A 27,757-nucleotide genomic window follows, 5' to 3' on the forward strand; every position below is an offset into this window, starting at 1 on the left:
TGGCCGGTGCAGCCCCGCGCAGTCACAGGGCGAGAGGCGAGGAGGTGGCAGCTGTACGGACGGCGTTTTCCGCGGGCAGGGCGCCGTCACCGCTCCACAGTCACCGCCGGACCCAGCGCTCCCACTTTTCATCCCTGCTCTCCCCGGCGCGGGGGCTCCGCGGGGTGATGCGTCCCCGCCGGGCGGCCGCTCCCGCTGTGTCCGCCGGATCCTAGAGCCGTCCGCAGCGAGGCCCCGCGGGCCGCCCCGCCGCCCGTCCGTGCTCGCCCGGCGGCGCCGGGCCATGAACGGCCCCGCTGGCGGCGGCGGTTCCCGCTGAGCGTCCGCACCCGGCATGGGGGTGAATGCCGTACACTGGTTCCGCAAGGGGCTGCGGCTCCACGACAACCCGGCGCTGCGGGAATGCATCCAGGGCGCCGACACGGTGCGTTGCGTCTACATCCTGGACCCCTGGTTCGCCGGCTCCTCCAACGTGGGCATCAACAGGTGGCGGTGAGTGCGGGGCGCTGCGGGGGCCCTAATCCCCACGTTATGTATTCGGTCACGCCGCCTCCCCGCCATCCCCTCCTCTCCGCGCCCGATTGGGCCGCCGCCAGCGCCGGCTTCCCTCGGCTGCTCGCCCTCCCCGTGGGCCGGCGGTGTTACGTATCCAGCCCGGCGCCGGCCAGGGCTGCGGCTCCCGCGGCGCACGTGGGAGGGACGGGGGAGAAGGAACCGGGAAGCCCGTGGCAAAATGCGGACCGGCGGGCTGTGGCTTCCCGGTGAGGGGCCCGCTTATTCTCGCTCCCGAGGGCGGCGGTTCAGTGCCCGAGCGCTGGAGCTCAGAGCGGTGTTGCTGCCGGGCGAAAACCCTGTGTGGAGCAGCCTGGAGGGCTTGCACCATCTCAGGAACTCTGGGCAGCCGGGAACCCCAGGGCGCCTCCGTCCTGGAGAAACTGAAGCTGCTCGCTTAGCTCAGAAGTACTTTTTCAGAGTAGCGTTCCTGCACAGAAGGGTGTCACAAAATACCCTGAGTTGGAAGTGACCCACGACGATTCTGAAGTCCAGTCCCTGAAGAGAACAACCCCAAGAAACCCATTGTGTGCCTGAGAGCGGTGTCTAAATGCTTCTTGAACTCTGGCTGGCTCGGTGTGCAGTGTCCCTTTCGGGAAAGTGCAGATTTGTTCCTGCACCGTCGAGCCAGTTGTATTTCTCCTACCCGATATAAAAATGAACTTTACTGTGGATTTGTGACTGACACTTGCATGCTAAATGTGTGCCATAAGGCAGAGGTTAATAGGACTTCTGTGCATGCTTGTCATGTGGGATTAGTTAAAACATCACTAGGAATCTGAAAATTGTTACCCTTTTAAAATTGTTGATAATGCAGTAAAGTTTGTGTATCATCTATCCCTCCAATGTCAGGAACTTGAAATGCTAGTGAACTTAGTCTGCCCAGACTACAGTGCTGAGAAGCTGCCTAATTATGGAACAAGCACAATGAAACTTATCTTAACACTGCGTCATAGAAGAATGACAAAGTTTAGAAACTTCAGGTTTTAATTGTATTTACCTGAATGATTGTTCCTTTCAGATTTAATAATTTGTGTCCTAGCTTATACTTTACCAACCAGGTTAACTTACCTTTGGAGGTTTTCAGTTTCTATTTTGTTTTTCAGATTTTGAGAGGTTTTCCTTACAATGTTCTTGTTTTCAAGAGATAGAAATACTAAATACTTTTGTAAACTTTAACTTGATGGTTATTTCATTTTCACTGACAAAAATAACTTATGAATAACTGTTAGATACTTCCCTTATCCGAGATTCATGATGTACATTTATTTTATAAGGGACTTTTAAATTGCTTTTGTTTTGAAGGGATAAATTTTTAAATAACATTTTTACTTACTGAAGAAGCTCAGAGATCTTAATTTTGTGGGTGAAACGTGAACAGCTACTTAAGTTTTAAAAGAATGTGGATAACTGGCACAAGTCTAAGTGTTAAGGAAGTAACATGTTTTAAGAATACTTCATAGGTCTCTAATATGCCCTGCAATTGAAATGCTGAACAGTTTTTGGTTGTATTCTCTGAGCTAGTGAATGAGAGACAAATGTGAACTTTGATTCTAGCAGAAGGAAGTTCATGTCTTCAGTGCTATTGCCCTGGTTCTACAATGACTGTGTAATATGATCATTAGCTAATAGAGTCCTTGAGTACATATGTGTGTGATGTATTGCTGGTTGGTGTACTTATCAGTGTTTTCAGTGTTTTAGAAGGCAGCTAGTCCTTCCACTGCATTTTGCATTTGAAGAAAAATGCCTGGGTTTAGTTGCTGGTTAAAGGGATTGAGTTTGGGGTAGATTACAGCTCCCCTGTCCAAAGCACTTCAAGCAATCTTCTGGTACTCAGATACCCTCAAGGCACATGCTGCACATGGATTTGAGTATGAAATCTTGCTGCCTGCATAGCCTGGTTTTGTGAAATCATCAGGTTTTTTTCAAGTTTAAAAGTGCATTAGCTTTATAAAATAACTGGTTGCTAAAGCTGTATGTTTATTGAGGTTCTTCTCAATAATTTTTTATTTAAATAGGCAGTTACTAGTTTGGTATGAATCCACTTTAGCTTCCAGTGGTTTTAATGAGATGTTTTTAATCAATGCAGATACATACATTCCCAGTAAGTATACACAAGATCTATGATGCAGTTTCTTTATTTGCCAGTCTCATTTAGCACTTATTAATGAAAAAACATTTAATGTTCATTTTCACTTGATGACCATGATCAAAATTGTTTCTTACATGCCTGTTGAGTAGGGTGTTGTAGTCAGAAGCATTTTATTTGAGACTAGGAGCAGAAGCCCTTCAGCATTAGGAAGGTGAGTCAAATTTAACCTCCTGGTGTGAATGTACAGTGGTCCTTTCTTAATTTGAGTTGATTGACACCAAGTGCTTATTGTCCTAGTGCCCTGGGCAAAACTCTTCTCTGTCAAACTATGACTAACACAATCTACATGAGGAAGAATGGTGAAAAAATACAAGAAACCTGGAGGTTTAGTTTCTTGTTAGGATATTGTCATTCTGCAGGGTCACCAGTTACAGTTTCTATTAACAAATGTGTGTTAAATCTGGTAAATAGCAACCTTTAACACATAGGTGCTTTCTAATTAACTTTTCTGTTTAAACAGTCATGTAACAATCAGGGACTAATATTTTTGTGTAATTGCACTATTGAGCAAGTCTAATTACTAAGCAGTCACATGGTCTTACTGACCTCCTTTCTCCTGGCATTCAGCCTACCTGTTCTAAATTCGTGAATGCTACGTAACAAATGCCAGGACCTCCCTCAGCTCACTTTTTTTTTTTTTTTCTGGGTCTGTTCTGTTTCTTCTTATTGTTCCTTTTTTTCAAGCTGTCAAATAAATCAAGATGTGCTTTCATTGAAACATGCTTTTTCTATGGGATGAGTTCACAGTGTTGTTCACAGATCAACACTTGAGAGAGAGAAGTACTTGGTGCAGTAAAAGGTGATGTAGAAATGGTGGAGGGAGATGCCAAATGTTAAAACCACACTCAGGCTCTCTTAAAATTTTGTCAGTTGCCCTTAAATGTTGGGCACCAGAATTTGCTTGCATCTGATTGTGTCAACAAAGCAGGCGAAGAATGTATCTTGCATACTCCAACAAGTAACCATTACCTACTTCTGAAAAAATGTGTTCGTATGTGCTCACAGACTTTTCCATATTAAGGAGAATGGGATCTCATGGTTAACAACATCACCTGGGGCAGAGCTTCATTTAGCCTTGGTTTTAGTTCAGAGTGACAATTGATCACAATACCTGAACAGAAATGCAAACATTGTTAGTTGCTACATAAGGATTTACTTTAGGTAATAATTTACCTCTTCTGGTTTGTCTTTTTGGGTATGTATGTCTGTCTTTGATATGCTGGTTAAAATACTTCTTTTTTTTTAACCATTCCTGAAGAGAACAGATTTTACTTTTAAAATAAGAGTAATTGAATTTGCTTTGTATATCTCTTAGATTTTGTGAGAGTATTGATGTTTTCAACGTCCTTCAAAGTTAGGTGCTGCTATTACAGCAGATACTGTATTGACTTCAGAGAGAGAAGAGGGGTGGGTTTTTTTTTTCACACTCAAATTTCAAGCAAATAAAAAAACTAGAGAAAAAAAAAGTTTAATTTTCAGGACAATCACTGCAATTCATGGAAACGGGAACTTGTTTAAAAAATAATACTTGGACATCTTTCTGTAGTATCAAATTTTGCTAGTCTGTGCATCTGGTTTTGAAAATATACTTAAAGTTTTTGCTTACATAGTTATGATTTGTCCAATAGAGATGTGTTTGTTGGATGGGGGATTGGTGGAAAAAAGTTTGTCAATAGAATTAATCTATGAGTGATTTGAATTTCATATGTGTAATTCAGGCAGACAAAATTTGTGTATTATACTTCATTATTTTTTGGTGACATGCTTAATATATAAAAAGGAATGCACAGAAATATTTATGACTTCCCTGATGAAAACATCCCTTTAAGTTTGTTTTTATTGTGTAGCACTTAGAATGAAAATCTACTTGATGTATGCAATATTTAACATGAAGCCCACCAAAGGCAGTCTGTCATTCCCTTTGATTAGACAGGGAGTAGGAAATACAACAAAAAGATTGTGAGTCAAGATATGGACAAGGAGAGATCACTCAGCCATTACCATCATGAGGAAAATGAATTAATTTATTACCAACCAAATCAGAATAGGGTAACTGAAAATAAACTTAAATTCTTAAAGCGCCTTCTTCCCACCCCTCACTTCTTTCTGGGCTCAACTTCACTCCCATTTTCTCAACCTCCTATCTCCGTAGAACACAGAGGGATGAGGAATGCAGGTTTTGGTCAGTTCATCAAATGTTGTCTCTGCTGCTTTTTCCTCAGGGGAAGGATTCTTCACACTCATGTTTGCTCCACCAGGGTCCTGCATGGGCTGTGGGTGGACAGCCTTGCTCTCAGTGGTCTTCACCACAGGCTGCAGGGGAATCTCTGCTCTGGTGCCTGGAGCATGTCCTCCCCCTCCTTCTTCTCTGACTTAGGAGTTTGCAGAGTTGTTTCTCATATTCTCATGCCTCTCCGGCTTCAATGGCTCCTGAGCAGTAATGTTTTCCTCCTGTCAGATATGTTATCCCAGAGGCACTACCTTGGCCAGTGAGCAGCAGGTCTGTGTTGGCCTGGAAAGACAGACAGAAAGTTTCCAGCAGCTTCTCACAGGAAGCCACTCTTGTAGCCCCCCAGTACCTTGACTTGTGGCCATGCAAACCCAGTGCAACCCAGCACACCCTCACCCTCTAATGAGTGCCTTCAACTCTAGAGTGGTGCGTGCCACTTGGGGCACTTCTGTTCACCCAGCCCACTAAATTGAGGGTGATTAATCTGTATAGCTTCTTTCTAGAAGTTGTATTTTCAGATGGGAACTCTGTGGTACCAGCAGTTAGACCGGAGAAACCCCCCACACCCCTAGGCTGCTCACCTATTCTCTTCCACAAAAAAACATATTTTACCCCAAAAGTGCCTGCAATTCAGCAACTCCCTCTATAATTTGTGTTATAAGATCTAGCCCTATGATTTACAAAGTACGTCATTGAGGCACACTGACGTATGTCCTCATGGGTTTAATCCTGCACTGTTGATGAAAGGGTTGGCTCCACCCTTTCATGATAGCACACAACCCTGTGGTGAGCAAGTTTAGCTCGTCAATCTGTCCAAAAGAGATTAATTACCAGTTTTGGTGGGATTAGCTCTGTGGTAGATTGTGCCAGCAAAAAGGTCACCATAGTAGTAGTGAAGAGGCAAAGAGTAGGAAGGACAGGTACCGTTTCTTTCAGTGGCAATATAGATTTGAGTCAGATTATAATGGTCATATCACTCTTGGCCTGCATTGCTCATGTCTGCAGTAACCACCAGGTGTTTTTTGGAAGGGGATTATTGGTTTCTTCTGTGGCTTGCTGTTTTTTGACACTCTTTGAAATGATATTGCTGAAAATAAGTATTGGCCTTTTTACTGTGTTGGGAAAAGATGCAATTTCTTTTTTGTCAGACTGTCAGAATGTGAGAAATAAGCCTGCTAGCTGAGATATTACACTGTGCTTGTTTCCTTATTTTGGTGAATGATCTTGTATCACCAGATTCTGTAAAGTAACTATTATTCAATTGGACAAGAAGACTGCACTGGTTGGTGTGGAGGGAGCATGTGGTACTGCAAATTGAATTGTGCTCAGTAAGTTGGTTTTTCTAAAATAGCAGTTACTATAGGCCAGAAGAATTATAGTGAGCATCCATACAATCTGGCCTCCAAGGTTGATCTTGAAGGAGGCTTAATTCCTCAGGTTAAGAAATTTTGAGGTTTTAGACACCTGGTTTTACATCACTAATCTCCAGGTTTGAGGATGTCCAGAGAAGATCTGGGTCAAGTGTTCTTGATATGTAATAGTATGTGGACTTTGAGTATTAAAGGGAGAAATGTGATTTTGAAACAAGTCCAAAGGAGTTTTTCAATCTTCCTTCTCTTGGGACCAGTAGTCTATTTTTGTTTTATTTTACAAAAGTATCAATAGATCGCGTTCTTTCTTTGAGCAGGGCAAGGCAATCTGTCCACACCTCATAGTGTTTCCTGCTCTGGTCACAAACAGAGAGGGTGATAACCCCCAACAAACACCATCTGTGATGAATGTGAAAGCAGCTTTTTTTAGGCAATCAAGAATTCAGATTTTTTTTTTCCTTAACTGATCACTATGTGGCAGTGTCAATGAATTCTGCATCTGCTCTTCAAAGCAAGTTATTTTATATTATCGTTCTCTTTTGGACATTTTAATACAATAAAATATATTTTCCTCCGGTTTGGGAAAATGTCTTTATCCCAACAAATGGAAGCTACTCTTTAAATATATTATGCAAATATTGCAGAAAAGCCTGTTTATCATTATGCACTGCCTGAACTTTTCAGTTTCTACCAGTTTATCTACAGCATGGAAGCCTTTATTTTCAGAACTGGTTCTTTTCCATACCGTGTCTCAGTGCCTGGCAGGTTTTCAGGTTAGTTATATAACCTGTGATAGGAGGAAGGTCAAGCTGCCAGCAAAGTCGGCCATTTTTTCAGTGTGGAAGTCACTCTAAAGTCTGTGATGTTATGAATTTGCATACTGAAAGAAACCCTTTGCTTTTGGGAATTTTGTGACCTTCCCATAGTGACCTAAAAAGGCAAAAGTCAGCTTGAGCATGAGTGGGTTGTGAAAGTAGTGTAAGAGTATGTGGCTTTGTGTTCCATGGGCTTTGCTTGTCACATTTTAGCAGGTTTAATAGCCATGCCTTTGGCTACCCCTAGGAAAGGACTGGATTTGATTACCAGGGTAAGAACTTCATAGTATTTTGGTTCAATACATTGCACTTAGATTTCTCAGAACTCTTAATTTAACATGCAGCAAGGTTAGTTTCTTTGCTTCTGTGTACTTTTGGCTTTCACATTCTTTGCAATCTAGGTCAAGAGGTGAGTTATAATTGCAGTGTTCTTCTAACCCTGAAGCCTCCATTTGTTTTTCAGGTCACCATAAAGCATTTGCTTTCACTGCTTTGGAGTTTTGTGAGTGTAAATGATTTTTTATAAGGGAGCAAAGCTTCAGTGGAGGTGAAGGATAGACTGGAAAGAACAGGTCAATATTTCAGTGTTCTGTTTCAAGTGTGTAAGTGGAGATGGCTGTGGCAAAAGTCCGCGTGGCTGTCTATATTTTTGGAACAGTTAAAAATTGGAGTGCATTCCAATTACCAGTGGAGATAATAAAAACCAACACATGAGCTTTGCTAGCATTAGTTTAGACAGTAGGTGAGCTGCAGTGACCAGAACTTCCTAAAGTATGCACTTTTTTTTTGGTAAATTTTGTACTTCGATTTTTTTTTAACTATTTATTTTTAAATTGCATTAGTATTTGAAAGGTCTAAAATTCAACATTGTTAAACCTGGGTAGGAAATAAGAATATCATAATAGTCAGGGTTTTGGAAGTAAACTAGTAAATTCAGGTGTCAAACTGTTGCTTAAAATCTCTTTGAAAAGTGCTAGTGCAACAATTTTTTTGCAGTAAGATAAAACTGTTCAGTTTTATCAGAGATGAAGGGGAATTCTTCCACTGAACATTGGTTAGGATATGTCCTGCCTATCTAATTTCTGTATTAACAGGCATGTGATGTACACCTGAGCTTTTGTGTTATGCATTGCTTCCTCCTACAACTAAACTAGAGAAATTTTCTGGACCTGTTTTAGAAGTTTACTTTATCTCAGTGTTTCTTAATTTATAGAAAAGCATTTCCTTTCCTATTCATTTTCATGCATTTCTTCTTTTACATCTGTATGTTTGTGGCTTTTTCACAGACATGAAAAGAGCAGGCTGTAAAATTCTTGCACTGAAGGTTTGTAACTTTTCAGAACACAAGCCCGTATCCCTTCAGAATTCAAACCAGAAACGTTGAAAAAATTCTCTTTAAGCTCAAATGGAGAAGTTGTGAAGTATGAACATATGTTATTAATTCTTTAGTGATGGAGATTAAAGATCGACAGTACAGGTTACTTAGGAACAATTACTATAAAGAAAACTTGGAATTTTCTATCTGTTATCTATCCAGTGTATGAAATCCATGACCTAGGAAATGCTTTATTTTTTATAATAAGGAACTTGTGGAGTTCAGTGCTTGCGGATTTTTGTTTTTTGTTTCTCACTGCCAGTGTTCTACTGACCTTGTCAGTGAGGGGTAAACTGTGCTGCTATTGAGAGAGAGAGAAAAAGTGATTGAAAAAACAGAAATAAGAGGGTGATTTGCATCAGACAGAGAAATAAATAAATAAGCAACTTGTTCATGTAGGCTGCTCATTACTTCATGCCTTGTATAGTTCATAAAACATGATCATGGTTTGAATGGTTGCAGTTTTGCTGTGCACTAAAGATACAGAACATCATGGCAAACATCTCAATTTCACAATCTGTGCAGTTCTGAAGTACTGGGTAAGCATCCAGAGAGTTGTGATACTGTATTTTATAGAGCAGCTGGCATTGAAAATGGCTTTGATTTCTAATATATTTTACTCATTGAAGAATGGACTAAATGTTGTCTTGCTATGTTCTCTATAGAGTTTCCTCTGTGTTGAAATTTTCTGTCTGGAAATCCTGTGACATCAAGTGATTTTCTTTTCATTCTTTCTCCTTCATACTTTATGTTCTAGACAAGGTCATTGTTGTCTAGACAAGCTTTATGTTCTAAACAAGCTCATTTTTTTTTCCAGAAGTCTTAAAGCTGAAGAAAACATTGTGGCTTTTAGCAGAGATTACCTAATATTTTTTCCCTTTTTCCTGTCTCATGGGAGAAGCATGACTACATTGGCAAAACTGAGACATGCATTTAAAAGAAAATATTCTACACAGTAATTTTTGCTATCCAGGTTTCAGAAGGGTCTTTGGGGGAAGAGGTTGCATTTCAGTTTTGTTCTTTGTAAGTCTTGCTAATGAACTCAAAAAGTCGAAACCATGCAAGTCTTAATGGGAGTGATCAAGCCAAGGATGGCATCTGAATTATTTGTTTTATTTGTGTTGCCTAGGGATAATTCCTGTGACTTTCCTTCATTGCTTTTCAGTAGATGACAGGCCAGGTCTAGTTTACTATGCTTTATCCATGTTTCTTTTTAGAGAGTGTAACTGTTTGCTGTTTACTGCTCTTGCACAGTATTTCCTAAATCTTGTGAATGTTTTCTTAAAGGCCTCTGTGAGAGACTTCAATTTTTTATTTTTTTCTCTAGCATACTTTTTCATTTGTATGCCCTGGAAACATTTCCTAGTATGCCATAAACATTTCTTCTGTTTATAACAAAGAAAAAAGGTGTAGGTTGCTGTGATATTGACAGTTCTGCTTTAATTACTTTGTATTTTCCTCTTTTATTTCAAGGCTTTTGTAACCTGAGGAGACGTGTGTAAAATTAATTTTCATCGTATAGTCATGGTGCTTTTCCTTTTACTGGTTGAAATTTTCTTTCCGTAAGCTAGCTGCCAATAAATTTACTGTTGAGGAGTACTTTATTTCAGCAGTAGTGTGTTTTTCTTCTAAACCATGAAGAAAATCATGAGTTTGTGGGGGATAATGTGGATGTTTCTATTTTTACAATTTAGAATTTGGCTTTTTGCATTCTTTTGAATATAATTCCACCAACCTCTTTTTCAGTCCCAGCATTGAAACATTGTGTTTGTTAAAGTAAAATTCTTCAATGCTGCATTTGCAGCGTTTGAAGAAATTCTTACTCCAATTCTTTACTGCTTCCACAGGGGACAGCATGATGAAGCTTTCATTTTTGGCATTGGAGGTCACACTTTGAAACAGAAAAGTGTTACTAGTAATTGTCTGCTGCTTTTCAGCAGCAGCCTCTCCTATTTCTTTTCATAATCCTGCACTTGTTTTCCTTTTATTAATCTGTCTTTGTTCTGGAATAAAGATAGTTTGTCTTTGCAGTTGTTGCTCTATGGCTTGTCAAGTGCAGTGGTAAAGTAAAAATAATTTTTAGGCTTTTTGGGTGTTTTTTTTTTTTTTTACTGTCTTGTTTGACGAGTATGGGATTTTCAGGAGCAGTTATGTCATTGTAAGTGGCTTGTTCCCCAATGAAACAATGCAGGAAATTAAAAAAATTTTTCCACTTGCAGTACTATATTGTCACCAGTGGCAGTATTTTTCCTGCTGAACTTAGAAATTTTAAGAATACCTAAGGTAAAGTAAGCTTTGGAGAGCCTTTTTGTGTGTACCGTGTTTTTGAGCTGCATTAGCTCTCAGAAGCTTTGTGTTGACTGGAGTTTTAATTATGGTGTACTACATGGTAATGCCTAGTTTGGAATTTTTCTTTTCTTGGAATGAGTTTTCTTTTGCTTAGAAATGTTTGTCTCTTGTGCTTGTCTCTTTAATTTTACCTTGAATGAAAGCTTTTGAACTTGATTGAATACATTGATCAAAAAATTCCAAAGTACAAGTCAGTGTGATTGATGTTTGAAGTCTTGTAGTCTTATTTCTACAGAGATAATTATTTCCTTCATTAGTTTAAGAGGCAATATTTTTTTCTTTGTCATCAGGAAAAATGCTGGTTTTAACAGCAGCAGTAAACAGGGAATTGTGTAATTGTCAGCATTTCTTCCTTTGTGGTACCTTTTAGTCTCCCCCCTCCAGTGCATGCAGGGTTAAATAGGGTTTAAAAACATGTGAGCTTTACCTGCCATTCACCAGGGTTTTTCTTTTATGCAGATTTAATGTTATTTAGACCTGTAATAAAGGATGGTGTCCATTAGCTTGTGCTTGGATAGTGGTACAGGAACAGCCTGTTTGTGCCGAAGTTTAGTGCCAGCTGTTGAGTCTGGCAGGGGACACGCTGTTCACGAGCGCCTGTTCCTTTTCACACTTTCCCCTTCCATTCTTTATCAGCTCCTCCGGCTCTGAGCGCTGCTGTGGCACTTTCTGAGCTCCGAGCACATATTGGGTTTCATGTAACCTTTAGCCACCGACACTTCTGAGTATGACACAGAGGAAGAGCAGAACCGACACAATGCTTGTACCTGCTCAAATGAAGCCTTTCTCTGTCCCTGTTAGGAATAAAGTTCAGCTGTGATACAGGAATCGTCTCTGAGCGGCTCCGTAGGGAAGGAATATTGGGATCTTGCTACAACAGTTACATATAACTGGAAAAGTAGGTCATTGTGGCAGGGAGTAGTCCAAACAGCCGCCCGGTTGCTGCAGCAACGACCTACTTTATGAAACTATTTTTGTTGATTCATATTGAAATGTTCTTCTTGAAAGTGCTATAAGGAAATGATCAGGTTAGGAGATATATAACAGTGGAAGCTGCAGGCTTTGTGGATGACTCCTGCCCTCCTCCTTCCCCTCGCCCCCTGCCTCTGTGGTCTTGTCCCCTGATGTTGAATATAGGAGGATTAAAGCAAATAAGGTTTCTATTCAGCTGTTCAGGGGAACAGCTTTTTTTTGTCTGAAGGTTCTGCATAACAATAATGCCTGTCATCGGTGATTATGTTTCCAGAGTTCAGAGCCTACAAATATTCCCTTGTAAATATTGTCTACAGAAATAACTTTAGAGTTAAAACAAAGCAAACAAATTAGAGAACCACCTTTTTCTTGGAAAAAATCAAATCTTGCTTGAGCACTGGAACAGGCTCCGCAGGGAAGTGGTCACAGTACCAAGCCTGACAAAGTTCAAGAAGTATTTGGCACCATTCTCAGGCACATGGTGTGATTCTTGGGGTTGTCCTGTGCAGGGCCAGGGAGCTGGACTCATTGGTCCTTCTGGGACCCTTCCAACTCAGGATATTCTATAATTCTAGGAGTGTCACTCTTCTGGAATGCTCATAGTTTCTCTTGATATTCAACTGCTCTTATACTAACCACTTATCTCCACAAAATTTATCCACATTCAGGAAGGTGTGCTCTGAGTCTTCTCTTTTGCTATTAATTCTAATCCTCACACAAGCAAACTGGAAAAAAGTACAGTGATTCTGTATAAAAGGATGTTCTCCAATTGTCTATCTTTATTCTTTCAACAAAGTAATAAAAAAAGCTGTCACTGGTGTTTAGGAAGTGAATTTTGGAAATCCACTTCTGTCTTCTAACAGGAATGGGTAGATGGGGAAAATGTAAAAGTACAGTTGTTACAGTAAATGTTTCATTTGTTTCATTCTTCATAAAATCTTTATCTAAGCTACTATGACTTGGGCAGAGATGACTGAGTATTATTCCTTAGTTATGAGAATCTTCTACTTAACTGTCCTATGTAACTTTTTAAGATCAGTTTAGTTACTTCAAGTGATGTACCGTCTGTTGGTCCTGACCTTCAGTATTGCAGAGAGCTGCTGAAGTTGTGGCAGATGAAGAGAGCACATTTATCTAGAGGTCATTTGGATTATTTCATCTATCGTGTCTTGAGCTATACTTCAGTTCTGTTTTCTAGGTCTTACGTGACTGAGCTCTTTGCATCTCCTGCATCAGCCTCTGCAGCATGAGTTGAAGAGTTCCCTCCACTAGTCTGCCCACATGCTGAGTTAAGGACATAGCTGCCACATAGTTGAGGACAAAGTGGAGGTTTTCAGGATTTCTGCAGCTTGATAAACAAATCTGTCCTTCAGTTGTTTGGGGGGGGGGGGATGGGGTGTAAATGTTTTTTTTCTACATCATTATTACTCAAAACCCTGAATACACCTTCATCAAGATAACTTTGTATTCAGCTATAAATGACTATAACTAATTCAGCTATAAATGACTTTGTATTCAACTATAAATTTCAGCTTTGAAAGACTGGTTCAGAAAATGTTGGCATTTTGATTCATAATAGTAGCAATGGGAAGTTAAGATAATGCTGAATGTCTGACCACCATAAGGTGAGCACCAGTCAGTTTTAATTAAGATTTCTGGGAATAGCTTCAGGATATTTCTTTTTAGTTTTTGAAACTTTCTACCAATTTCTGTGTTTGCTAAAGGATTTCAGTTCTATCCTTAATTATTTTCTATTAGTTTAATAGATTTTTGAGATATGGGAAGCCAGAGGTGATGGAATTCTATGTTAAAGACTTGAAATTTATCCAGTGTAGTTGAGAAATATATTTATTTAAGCCAGTGTTTTATTTCTAGGAAACATAAAACTGCAAAATTTTACTAGCACTAATTGTAACCTTAAAGAGGTCACTTTAATTTAAGGAGAGGAAGAAGGTTTTATTAATGTAAATTAAGGGCAGTATAAAATCTGTCCTTTAGAATCAGATTGCAAGACTATCTTGTTGGAGTGCTCTTATTGTGCTTGTTCTTTTTAAATGAGCCTTAGCTGTCTTGGACAGCTTAGATTGCTGAAAATAACGTGGCTGAAATATTTTGTAAAGCAGGCTAGCTCTTGTTTAATTACATCAAGCCTTAAGAGCTGCTAATTTAAATAAGAGAACTTGGATGCAGGAGAATAAGTTGGTTTAAATTTATGTATGACCATGTCTGTACTCTCAAGTAACTCTTAATTTTGTAATTTGCTTCTAGGTAATATTTCCCCAGTTGTCTCCAGTACAATTTGTTTGCTCTTGGTTTTCCTTTATGGATCCAACTAGTTTCTCTCTGGAGAGAATAGACATAAACAATTAAAGTAAAATAATAAATACTTTGATTTATCAGATTTGAATTAGGGTATTAAAAAAAATAAACACAGAATATGTACATTAAAGAACAGAAGACACTAAGAGACAGATTTAGGAAGCTGTGAGCCTGTTAGTCTTCTATCACCAGCAGACTGACCTTTGTAACATGAAGTAATTTGAGATGTTCATTTCAAGTTATATGAGAATAATTTAGGTGAGTAATGGGTGCCCTTTGAATGTGAATTTAAGATCCAGACTTCATAGAAGCTAAATACACCATTTGCTGTGATGTATGGCTCACAAAATAGGAACCAACTTCACAGTGCTATTTCATGGAATCACAAAATGGTTGGGGTTGGAAGGGACTTTGGAAATGGGAGACACCTGGACACTTGGAGGGGACACCTCCCCTTCTAAAGCAGATTCACCCAGAGGAGATTGCACAGGATGTGTCCCAAGTGGGTTTTGAATATCTCCAGGGAAAGGGACTGCAACCCCTCTGGAGCTTGTTCTAGTGATCTGTCACTCCCAGAGTAAAGATGTTTTTCTTCATATTCAGATGGAGCTTCCTGTATTCTAGTTTGTGCGCATTGTCCCTTATTCTGTCACTGGGCATGGCTGAAAAGAGTCTGGTCCATCGTCTTGACACCATCTTTAAGATATTTGTATACGTTGGTAAGATTCCCTCTCAGTCATTTCTTCTCCAGACTACACAGGCTGGTCTCTCTCAACCTTTGCTCATTAGAGAGATGCTCTAGTCCCCTTATCCACTTTGTAGCCCTCTCCTGGACTTTCTCCAAGAGCTCCTTGTCTTTCTTGAACTGTGCAGCCCAGCTTACCCACCCACAACCCTGGACACATCAGTCCAGATAAGGCCTCAGCAGTGCAGATCATCTCCCCTGACCTGCTGGCAATGCTCTTCCTAATGCATCCCAGAAAGGCACACTGCTGGCTCCTGGTTTAACCTGTTGTCCACCAGGAATCACAGGTCCTTCTCTGAAGAGCTACTTTCCAGGAAGACAACATTTAACCTGTACTGGTACTTTAATGCACTTCTCCTGTTCTCCATGACCTTTCAAAGATGATGGAGAGTGGATGATGGTTTAACAATACTATCTGCCAGCTCCCTCAACACTCATGGGTGTATCTCATTGGGATCTGTGGATTTCTGGATGGCAAGCTTGACTGAAGGATATCTAATCTGATCCTCCTTGACTAAAGGAAAATCTTCATTTTCCTGGACTTTCACTCTTGCCTCCATGCTCAGGGATTCCTGGAGTCTGGCTTTAAAAATAAAGATGGAGCAAAGAAAGCATTCAGTAACTGTACCTTCTCTACATGCTTTGTCACCACAGCACCCACTTGATTCAGTAGTGAGCCCGTGTTTCCCTAGTCTTCCTTTTGCTACAAGTAGCAAAAGGTAGGAAAGAAGGAGCCTTTCTTGTCATACTTGACATCCCTTGCTAGATTCCATTCCAAATGGACCGTGTAGCATTCTTTGTCATATCCCTGCGTAATCTGACAACATGCCTTTATTTCTCCCAAGTGGTCTGTCCTGTTTTCCATATTCCATAAACGTTCTTCTTGTGTTTCGGCTTTGTCAGAAGCTCCTTGATTATCCATACAGGTCTTCTGATGCTTTTAATTGATTTCTTACTAATAGGGATGCGCTGGTCCTTAGCTTGGGAGAAATGATGCTTGAGTACTAACCAGTGCCCTTGGACTCCTCTACCTTCTGGAGACTTAACCCATGGAATTCTTCCAAGTAGGTCCTTGAAGCAGCCAAAAGTAGATCTCCAAAAGTCCAGGGTTGTAATCCTGCCTATTACCCTGCTTCCTTCATATTTGGGGGATTATGAATGTCTTTTGAATAAGAGAAAAAATTTGTGTTTCCTTCCTTTGGGGAATGCTAACCTTGAAAAGTTAGTTCAGTTGGAAAGAAATTAATGAGGGATGGTATGTAAGTAAATGCCAGCTTTTTCCCCAATGTGAGATAGGTTTGATTCAAATGAGTTTGTTGTTCCTAATCGAGCAGTACTGCTTGCTGTGGTTGATGTTCTGTTCTCACTCCATATCTGAAATAGTCTTTTTTCCTTAGTGTCAAAGAAGATGCACCCAAAAGGACTCAGCTTGGAGAGATTAAATTTTAAACATGGTTTTCTCTTGATTATAGCTCAAAGCCCTTTCTTTCATCTATTTTCAAAGAATTGCTTTTTTTTCCCCCTGAGAATCTCTTTTACAGCTGTACATAGGCTTGGATGTGTCTTGCATTTGTTGTCCGTCACAGCTCTGCTTTGGCTTAAAGATTATAACAGTAATAAATATTAGCGGGAAAAAAAGCCAAGTGACACACATCATGGGCAGTGTTTGGGTTTGGTTTTGCAAGTGGATCAGCTGTACTAAGTTATAAAAGATGCTGTAGTTCTGATTTGCTCTCTAAAGGAGCTGTTTTTTCCTCACTGACTGTAGAGCAACCCTGCAGGAGATTAGTTAACTCCCACAGCTACTTCACTTAAGTATCTAGAGTTTAGTAACATGAACTTTTTCCTACTCTTATGTATAAGCTCAAAGGATAATACCTTTACGACATGTATTATTGTATACCACTTTAGGACGTGAAGTTGGATGTGGGATTCGTTGAAACAATGTGATACAGGAAGGAATGCCTCTGTGACCTTGATTTGGTAACAGAAAAATACTACTGTGGCTGGCTGCCAAAGGATGCTGCAGAGTGTACATAACACTTAAATCCTGTCTGAGCTTAATCTTCTTACAGTTCTGTAAGAATATACTGCTTGCACTAAGACGCATTGGTTGGTAACAATCAAACAGGAAAATATACTGGTAAAATACTAAATATTTGTATAAAGGGACATCAAGTTTGAGATGCACTTCTCAGTGCCTCATACTCAGTTTTGGTTTTTGATTTGGTATTCGCATTGTGATTCCAGTTAAAATTAGTATGAGGCGTATATTTGCCTTATGCTGAAATCTCCTTATAACCTAATCAGGCATATGGCAAAGTATGTGTGAAAGAAAAGTGCTCTTGCTCTCTCTCTGAAGAGAAATAAAGGGTACGTGATTTGTGTGATTAATACATTAGGGTCTAATGCTGTAAATTATACTCTCTCTAATAAAATGTGGTTGGTATTAAACAGTGTGTAATATTCTTTTTTATTGAATCCAGACAGCTCTACTAAACTCTGAAAGATGAAGGAGGAGTATCTGATAGCATTGTTGGAAAAAACAATTGAAGAGGGTAGTAAAGCTAGCAGATATTAGGCTGCCTAAGATAATTTTGATAGACAAAGTCTGGGTGGCAGTCAAATACCCATAACAACATGAGTTTCTTCTTTGACTGAGCTTTTCTATTGGTGGAAATCAATGGCTTGGTGTGAGGACTAGTGGGTAGATAAAAGGTACTTAAAAAGAGAGGTTAAACACAAGTTTGGATTGGTTGCTGGAAGTTGATCAGTCGTGGGTGAAAAGTATTAAACTTAGGAACAGAACAAGTTTTAGCACTGTTCCTTTACACTCAAATTCTTAAACTTCCTCTCAGAATGAGAAAGGCTAGCTAAATTCCTATATTTTGTGTGTCTGTGCAGTCTAACACTCCTGCTAATGGTCAAATTCAGAATCTGGATTGGTTCAGAAAACTTATTCTTAATGGTTTTAGCCTACTAGCATTTTCAGATGTAAATAGCACCTGCAAGAGAAGTCACTGCATTTTAAGTCCCCTCAGTTCCCACCAGCTGCCTTCATCTTGTACTGGCAAGGATGGTTATATGTGATTGTGGTTTCTGGGTGTTCATTACTCCTAAAAATAACCCCAAACAAGACTTAAGGGTAGCCTTAAATAGTGTGTCTATAGGTATCCTTCTTGCAGGTCTCCTCCCTAAATAAAATTGTTACCTTTCTAACAAGCTGCTCCTGACTTCTTCAGTGTATAGTCTTTAATCATGTTAATAGTGCAGAGCTAGGAACATTGTGTGATGTAGTGCTTGCTTTAGCTTATTTTGTTAATGGTTAACTTGTTAACAATTACTTATTGAAGTATTTGAATAGTTACTTTGATGGTATCAGTTTCTTTCAGTTGTATGGTAGCTAAAATTATGAGTTATATTATGCAATTATTGCCAGTTTTTGGCAATTAATTTATATTTTAGACCCCAAGCATACCTTATATGATTGACAGCAAAGAAGGCTTGTGGTGTTTCTTGGAGTCAACTGCTAAGATTTTATGTGCATGTCTTTTAGAGAATGAAGTCTTCAGCAGCTTTCATGAAAGTTCAGAATATCATAATTAGATGTCTCTGGCAAAATGTGTGTAATACTCTCTAAGAATGTTGCTTGCAGACAGGGATGCTTTGCATCAGCATCTTCCCCATGTTAAAATATGTAAGTCTTTTCTGCCTCCCTCTATCGTGTCAGTCATGCATGTACCTCACATTGTTTGCTAGTGTGAAATTATTAGTGAACATTTCCTTCTGGTTTGCCTAAGGGATGTTTGAGATCAGATACAGAAAACTGGGCTGATGCTCTAATCTGTTAAAAATTATCTGGGCATCCTTTTTGTGTGTATTAATAAAGCTTTTAGCTCATATAATTCATTCAAAGTGCAAAAGAAAGTGCTTTCCCATTGACTATTAGGTTAAGGGAAAAAAGTTAGTTTAGATTCAGACTCAGAAACGTGACCTGTTATTGTAGGGGGAGATTTAAATATCTTCTCATTGCCAGAGTCTGGTATGAAGTATAGTAGAGTTTAAGCCTAGTAGCTCTTACTTCATAGCTGCTATGAAGAAACTTTGCTTCTAGAGCTCATTTACTGAAAAGAAATACTTTTTATGTGATGGAGGTTTCATATTCATTTTCAATTCATAGACTAATTTACCATTCCTGTGAAATGAATGTGTTTGTGAGCATTTTGTTGGATCTTTTCAGAGAGAAAGGTCAGGTAATTTTGCATTCAGTTAAAGATGCTGTGCTGCTTCTCTTATGTTTTAGGGGTACTAATGATAAAAAGAGGAGGTAAAAGCTTTTTTTATGACAAGTAATTGATTTGATTATTTATGTTTATTGGTATGTTTTTAAAAGTGATTATTTAAGAAGGTTCAGATTTAATTGAATAAGGCTCTTTGCAGGGGAGATTGGACTAGATGACCTTCAAAAGTCCCTTCCAACCCAAAATATTTTGTGATTCTATAAATCTGTGTAAAGGCTTTTATGTTTGACAACTTCTATTAAAACTTTAATAAGAAAAATGCCTTTAGATGTAGTATAGCATAAATACAGTGGATGAAAACAAAATAAGTGATTAATTATTTTCATCACATTTTGCTACAACATATTTGGTTCGACTGAAAGAATCAAGTATGCTTACTAAATGACATGCTTCTTCTGAGTAACTGTGAGCTGAGTGTGTGTTCTGGAAGTCAAAAGTATTCTTTTGCATTGCTATTACTCTAGATATTGTAAGGTCACTAGAGTTTGATTTGGTCTGTTATTTTTGAACAATGTGCTTTCCGTGAGTCTTCCAACACAAGCTGTGGTTGGGCTGTTTCTAATTTGTTCTAGTTTTTGTTGAGGTAAGGGGGAGTGTGTGTGTCCCCTGGCCACCCTCCTGCTCTCTTCCTAAATATATTTAACAGTTTTGAGTCTACACTGTTATCTTTGTTAAGTACCTGAAAGAGTTTTATGGAGATTGAAATGCTGGAGTGTGGTGAGAGATAAGAGAGATAACAGAGAGGATTTGGGGAACCAACAAATAGAGATTAAACAGTATTAAGGGCAAGTTTAGGGATCTTGGATGCGAATTGGAGACTGGGTCAGTGCATGTTAGCTTCTTGAATAGGATTTTCTTCCAAGCCCAGACTAGAAGTTATATATTGTGATCAGTCAGGTAGGAAAAGAGACTGAGAAAATAGAGAGAACTGAAATGCCAATAGGAAAAAAAAAAATCAAGTTTCCTGAAAGACAGGAATAGTTATGAATATTTCATGTCACCAGTTTCTTTCCATAACCTTTCCCTCTACTCTGTGAGATGAGTTTATACAACAAACAAACAAGCCAGTGTAACAACAAAACTCCAAACAACCAAACCACAAAAAAAAGGGCAACAAAAAGCTCTGACCCCCTGGATTATTCTAAAGGTATCCAGAGCAGTATTGTAGTTTGTCTTCCTAGTGATTTGTGAAGTATATGTGAATACATGCTCCTTGAAAGTGAGATTCACATGGATAAGGTTAATTATCATTCCAGGTTTAAAAAACCATGCGAAAATCAAGCTGTAATTTTCAGAGTCCAAATAAAATTGACTTTGTCCTAGGGACACGGGGCTCAAGTTCTCTCTGATAGAAGCATATGCAACTCTCATCTGATTCTTAAAATAGCCCCTGCATGGTTTCTAATTAAATGAGTTTAGAGAAGTTTCTTCTTTTCTAACTACCACACAGTTTTTTCAAAACAAAACTGAGCAAAGTGAGAAAAAATAGGCATTTCTGGTTTGTACCAGTTGTTAAACATCTAAACATGGTTTGCCATGTTTAGTGAAGAAGCCATTGTATTCTTTTATGCTGGCTGCTAAGACGCCTGTTCTTTCTCTTTCAGGTCAAGTGAGCCACACATTGTAGGTATTTAATAGCAGCCAGGGGAGGTTTGTCCCAGCCTTTTAGATACTATTTTTGATAAGTTTTTTCCCCATGTAAAGTTGAAAGCAATGTGTGTTAGGTAGGCATCACTTACATATTGCTAAATACTTAGAAAATGGATATTAGCAGGTTTGCAGCAATCATGTATGCTATATCCCTCCTAGAAGGTGCAGCATTTTCATTGTATCTGGTTAGCTTTTAGGATTTGTCTTCAAAATCTAGGGGCGAATGAACTCCTGATTTTAGTAAACCTGGTTGCTCAGTGCCTTTGTCCTCATAACATGCTGGGCACTTGCAGAGCCGCTACTGCCCTTCCATGGTAGCTGTGCCCCTTCTCAGCAGGTGCAGTCTCCAGCTGTCCTGGCACTGCTTCTCCTGCCTTGCTCTCAGGCAGTTGCTCCGGAGGTGTTATCGCTGTGGCCTTGCACCTGCACAGTATCATTACAGCAGGGTTTCTCAGGAGTAATGGACTGCAGTGTGGGACAGCCTCTTTCTTTTTCCCCCCTTTGGGTGTAGCTTGTGGTTTATGGCAGGGGATGCAATAATGTGTGAGCACAGAAATTAATGACCAGCAGGCGCTGACTCAGCAGTTGCCCTGATCAGTATGTGCTCTGCTGAATGCCAACAGCACTGTAAGAAGGAATGGCTGAGAGGGATTGAGCAGCTCCTGGTGAAATGTATGTTGTTAGTACAGAATTACAGAATTGTTGGGGTAGGAGGGGACCTCTGGAGATCACCTAGTCCAACTGTCCCTGCTAAAGCAGATTCATCTGGAGCAGGTTGCATAGGATCATGTCCAGATGGGCTTTGAATATATCCAGGAAAGAAGACTGCAACCTCTCTCTGGGCAGCCTGTTTCAGTCTTCTGTTACCCACAAAAAAACTTTCTCCTTATATTCAGATGCAGTTTCCTGTTTAATTTTGTGCCTGTTGCCCTTTGTCTTATTGCTGAGCATTGTTGAAAAGAGTCTGGCCCCATCCTCTTGGCACTGCATTTAAGATATCTGTATGAATTGGTAAGATCCCCTCTCAGTAATCTCCTCCAGACTACACAAGACCAACTCTCTTAGTCTTTCCTTGTAAGAAGGATGCTGCAGTCTCCTTAACATCTTTGTAGCCCTTCTCCAGACCCTCTCCAGTAGTTTCTGGTCTTTCTTGGGCTAGGGAGCCCAGAATTGAACTCAACACTCCAGATGTGGCCTCACCAGGGCAGAGTAAAGGGAGAGGATCACCTCCCCTTAACCTGCTGATCACATGAAAAATATTAGGAGGAGCCACTTGTTAGACTGGAGAGAGTCCAGGGGAAGGGCACTCATCTCGGAACCTCCAGCACTTTTCTTTCCAGCTGGGTGTAAGGTAGATGTCTCTTTTTTTCCTCTTTCCTTTTGTTTTTATTTCTTCCCCAAACCACTTTCACCATTGGAGTTATTATATCTCTGAATAAATTTTTGTGCATGTGAACCTGTCTCAACATTTTTTGTGTGACTACCTGTTTCACTTGAACACTTGCAGGTCTGCAGCACCCCGTTCTCCTTTTTTTTTTGTCAGATGTGCTAATTTGCTTATTAAATAATTCTGGTGAAGTTACAGCCAAGATGCATATGTTATATAGCGGGCTGTTTCTATAAATGAAGGGCAGAGGGATAGTCATGACTGTGTACTCCTGGTATGCTGTTTTTAGTCACAGTTCAGTGTTGTAAGAAGGGCTTGGGTTAAGTTTAGTAGCAGTGTGCCAACAGCTGATTGTCTCTTTGTTCGTTGGGGTTTTTTTCTGTAGTGTAGGAGTTTTTCTGTCTTTAGAATAGCAAGAGACTTGTAGTTTTAGTTGAGACTAGAGTATGTTTTAGTCCATTCCAGATCTGAATAACATTGAGGGGAAAACTGAAATGACAATGAATTTTTATGAATTATGTATTGTGGAAGATATCACATGGTGTCATGCCACTGTAAGTCAGGTGTAATTAGGATGTGAACATGCAGCAACACTAAAATATGTACAAAGTGCTCAAGGTCTGATAATTGTTATTGATTATTCTTCTTAGTTACCTTTTTCTATTGTAAAATTGTCTGGTTTGCCTCCGAAAATAAATGTTTTTCTAAATTCTTGCAGATTCCTGCTTCAGTGTCTTGAGGATCTTGATGCCAATCTGCGGAAACTGAATTCACGTTTGTTTGTTATCCGTGGACAGCCAGCAGATGTTTTCCCCAGGCTTTTTAAGGTAAGTGCCACCTTGCAGTTGTTTTTTCCACAAATATGACCAACAAACTAATTATAGCTAGGAATATTTCTTGTACTGTTTCATTCAGTACAAGAATGTTGTAAGTTATTAATGCAAATACTGGTCTATTCTTTTTCTCATTAAAGTTATTTGTGTTAGTTTTGAATTCTTCCTCTCTAATGTGCATTTCACCAAATGAGCTGAGTTGCTTTTAGACATTACTGGTTTTTGTTTCTTTCTCTCCAGAAACAGAATTGATTCATATATTTTGCTAAGTGTAGGTACTGTATATTACTACATTTTCTTTTACATGTTCCCTTTGTAGTACTGAAATAAAATTTTGTGCACGTGAGTCCATGTTCAAAGCCTGACCTGTAAAAGCAATGTTTTATTTAGGCCAAACATCTGCTGTGATTGCTTTTTGACCATAAAAGGTGATTTAATAAGCTTTTTTCTAGTAGTAAGATTGTTAAAAGCACAGTGTAACTAAAAAGCGTTTTCTAGTCAAAGACATTTAAGGCTCTTGTGGAAAGGGGTCTTACTGAAAGAATTAAAGCTGTGAGTGATTGCTACTGATAGTAATATGTTGTCTATGGATAATAGTGTATTTAAGGTTGCAATACTATATTAGTATTGTAAAAATGAACACTTGGCAAATTGAAGAGTTTTTTCAGAATGATTGAATTGAGGTGACTGAAACAAGTGAGATTGGGAATGGGGGACGGTAAAAGGAAATACCCATTTTTCCAAAGAGGTTGTATGTTCATTATTTTTATTCCCAGGTTTTCAACACCAACCTGAAAACTCAAACCACATTTCCATCTTCATTATTGTGATTTTGTTGTGAAATGCTAACTGGGTGATACTTCTACTGGTCTTTCCTTGATTTCCCCTCAGTGAAGAATTTCCTGGAGGAGTACTGTGGCATTAGCTGTTGCTTGCAACTCCTCAGATCTTCAATCTTATTGTATTTGTCGGCCAAACTTAGTTTGGTTTCGTTTAAGCAGGAACAAAGGTCTTCCCATTGTGTGTTGCCTTCTGGATTTGAGCAACCTGTGGCAACTCTTAAATACTTTAATGGCTACTTTGACAGCTCCTGTTTCAGATTTTGCTGCTAGGCTGATCTTTCTATGCCTGGCAGCTTTGAATTTTGACATTTTTAGAATATTAATTTTAGTGCTAAGAAGAAAATTACTTGTAAGATAGCATACAGCAATCAAAAAAGAGCATTCACATCTGTCTGTGTCTTCTGGTTCCTCAAGTTAGTGTCTTTATCATATATTGGTTCACTAAGGGACTTTTCAGGACATCCTCTATGCTCAAACAAGTTACTGAAGCTCTTGAGGATTTCTTCACTTTTGAGTGAAGTTGACCTGGAACATGCATCTATGTCTTATAATTATATCTCACAACTTCTTTTGTCAGAGCAGTAGCTGTGCATCAGACACTTGCAGTGCAGTGAAAGGCTTATAACACTGAACAAGGCTTTTCAGATCATCCCTATTAAATGTCTCAAAGGTGAGCAATGATTCTGACCCTGAAGAATGAACACATGTGGAAAAGATAAGTTCAGTTAAGTTTGGAAAAAATAACTTCAGTTAAGTCATTAACTTAGGGTAGGAGATAGTGGAACTTCCGTAGAGCCCTGTCAGGTGTCAGGAGCCCTATCATAGGTGCCAGCATCTGTGGATTTCCTAGTAGTGAACGTATCACCGCTGTTTCTTGGTAAGGCTTTCCTTTTCACAGTCTGAACAATACCTTCAAAAGGCAGAACACTGATCTATCTTTATCCTTACAAAAGACCTCAAACACCTTTAGGCTCTTTCGTTTCATTTAAGTTTTGGCTTGTTCTTGCCTCATTCTCTTCAATTTGTCCTGTTCTGCTTTCTATCTTTAGCTCTGGGCTTGGCTTAGTAAAGAAAATAGAATTGAAACCATCACTAATTTTTTTTAATGCATCAGTGTTGCTAAAACCATTCAGCAGTATGACTGTGTGCAAAATTATCTGTGTCTCTGATTCTTCTAATTGCCTGGCTCATGCTGATGTGATCTGGGTGTATTCACATTACACAGCAGTTGTCTCAGAGTTTCTTGACTTCCCTAGGGACTTGACTCTGTGTCTTGGACACTCTTTTTTATGGACTTTGCAAATCGTGAGAGGAAAGAAGGGTTTAGAAAAGTATCTGCTGCAACTCATCAGACAGTGGTTTTATGCTATGGAGCATTATGAAATGGGAAGTAAATGTTATCTGATGACATAGGAAGTTGGACTGTTGGCCTTGAGGACTCAAGGCCTGCTGTGTTAGTCTTGGCAGACTTAATGAGGGTGGGATCCCAGCCTTGTTTCAAAGAGCAAGCACTCCTTGGAATCATCTGTCCTCAGGGCTGGGCTTCATCTAGGAGAGAGCTGGAGTTCGGAAGTGAAATTGCACCCTAGGTGATTAGCATTGAGTGCCCTTGTCTCTGGTGTAAATCCAATTCTCTGAAATACTATGGTGTATTAAATCAAGTCATTAAGATTCTGGGGGTTTAGAAAGGTATTTGACTGGCGTGATGGCTTTCTAGGATCATCTTGTGCATACTTCACCTTTCCAATTTCCTACTGTTGCAGAAGCCTTAGCCATTGTTGATCCCTTTGTTCCCTTCATTTTCCTCACCTGTGACTGTCACAGCATCTGTGACATAAAGAATATTAGACTACAAGGCATAAGGCATTCTCTTTGTAGAAGACAGCCTTTTTAATTTTTTTTATTTTTAATTGAGAATTTGAAGATTGTCTTGAGTGAGGAGAAGGGATTTGGGAAAGGTAAGGAAAGTGTTTGGTGATAGGGTGGGGCAATACTTCCAACCCCTCCCTTCAAACTTCAGTTCTGCTGCTAAAGCTGACTGGCATATGTAAAAAGCTTTTGTGTAGAGCAAGGTACTGCTATTGATCCATGTTCAGAAGACATCCTTTGTCATCTTCCTCTTCTGTTGAGTCTTTTACAGTATGTGAATCCTAAAGTTGGAGATGAGTTTTCAAAATTTGCATGGAAATTGTTCATTACATGTTGCATTACTGAGCACCCACAGTAATAAGACAGATGGAGGCTTTTTTATACTTGATAGCTACTTAGATGCCAAAAAGTTGGACTTTATTTTTGTTATTCTGGATGCCTAATATATTTTGGATCTTTCTGTATCTCTGATAACTATCCACAGGTAATAGCTGACTTTCCATTCTGCCCCTGTCCTTCCAGTTCTCTTTTCCCTGACCCTTCATCATGCAGCTGAGTTTCTAAAGGACCACACTTCTGGTTTGTGTTGTAGGAATGGAACATTGCAAAACTTTCTATTGAATATGATTCTGAACCATTTGGGAAGGAAAGAGATGCAGCTATCAAGAAGCTGGCTAGTGAAGCTGGAGTAGAGGTCATTGTTCGGATTTCACATACATTGTATGACCTGGACAAGTAAGTTACCATTTTCCTTGGATTTTAAAAAAGGAGGGAAAAAACCCCTTGGAATTTTATGTAGTATTTATTTATATATTGTGGGCTACTTTCCACACCAAACAGTTCATAGTTAGGAAAACTACAAATTTGTTTTAGGTTTCACTTTTATCCGTCCATAAACTCAAAAAAAAGATGTGTAACTGAATCTGAAATGCAGTTTTAATTTGGAGTTCTTCTGAAAATAATGTTTATGTTAATTAGCTGTCATTTATAATTAAGTTATTCAAACATGTCTGTAGCTTCTCCGAAATAACATCTGACTTTGTTTAGTTGCTTTGTTTGTTTTGTCTTTATTTCACTTTTTGTACACAAGTTATGAGAAAGTCCCTTAAGTTTTTTTAAGTACTGTTTCCTACCAATTATCTATTCAATAAGTAATTGGTGATTTTTTGCTATCCCTGTGTTGCCTTATTGAATGTCTTGTTATATTTTTCCACAGATCTATTTAATGGATTTGTGTTAATTCCCTATTATAGAAACATTATCCACAAACTAGTTACAAGTATAACTTGTCTTAACATTAGGTGATATATTGTGGTAGCTGCCCATTTTATTCTGTTACAAGCTGATGTATAAGAGACTATTAGACATATGGGAGGGCAATGAAATTGGAAGTATTTTACTTTTTGAAACCAATAGCTGACTTTTTTTAATCCCAAATTGGAAATTCTTTTTTTCCCCCTCCCACCCAAGCACCCTGCTAAATAAGCATTTGGTTCCATCTATCACTTTGTAAATATTTCTTTGAAGTTTTCCTTTTTTCTAAGACTTCAGATATATTTAAAATGGCAATGCAAAACACAAAACTGTGTTTTTTAGACAGTCAGTGTGTTTAAGCTACATGTTAATTTCCCCCCATATTAAGACAGTTTTAATGTTGACTACTGTTCTCAATATCAGAAGGGGAAAGTGAATTTCTTTGAATGTAAATAGCGTGGCCTTGTACATGACCTGGATACTTCTGCATGTAGCTAGAATCTCTATCTGCTTTACTGATCTGTTCTTTTCTTTGCCTTGAGCTGTCCATGTTCATTATATCCTTGTTCATGAGGGAATTTCTATAACCCAGGAATGAAGAAAATTGACTTGCTTATAAACAGTTAGTTTATATGTCTCCCTAGTGGGGAAGGAAGGATGGTATATTTAAAGTTCTAGCTGACTGGATTACCATGTATATTTGGGATTCTATGTAAGCTGGAGGGAGGTAAGAAGATATTTC

At 39.1% G+C, this 27,757-nt stretch overlaps 1 protein-coding gene across 3 annotated transcripts in view; it reads left to right on the top strand.

The window, feature by feature from the left end:
• CRY1 (cryptochrome circadian regulator 1) overlaps positions 1-27,757 on the top strand; it is a 39,617-nt gene continuing 11,860 nt past the window's right edge. For all 3 annotated transcript variants that reach the window (XR_011678540.1, XM_071422704.1, XM_071422705.1), the window contains exons 1-3: positions 1-492; positions 22,936-23,044; positions 26,354-26,496. Coding sequence is in view for 2 of the 3 variants with exons in the window: in XM_071422704.1 (XP_071278805.1) it covers positions 335-492; positions 22,936-23,044; positions 26,354-26,496 (410 nt within the window). In the remaining variant the exon portion in view is untranslated. The remainder of the gene's footprint in view (positions 493-22,935; positions 23,045-26,353; positions 26,497-27,757) is intronic.

The sequence above is a fragment of the Agelaius tricolor genome, unplaced genomic scaffold (genome assembly GCF_023055355.1).
Source record: "Agelaius tricolor isolate 1412-34295 unplaced genomic scaffold, bAgeTri1.0.p SCAF_3, whole genome shotgun sequence".
Classification (NCBI taxonomy): Eukaryota; Metazoa; Chordata; class Aves; order Passeriformes; family Icteridae; genus Agelaius; species Agelaius tricolor.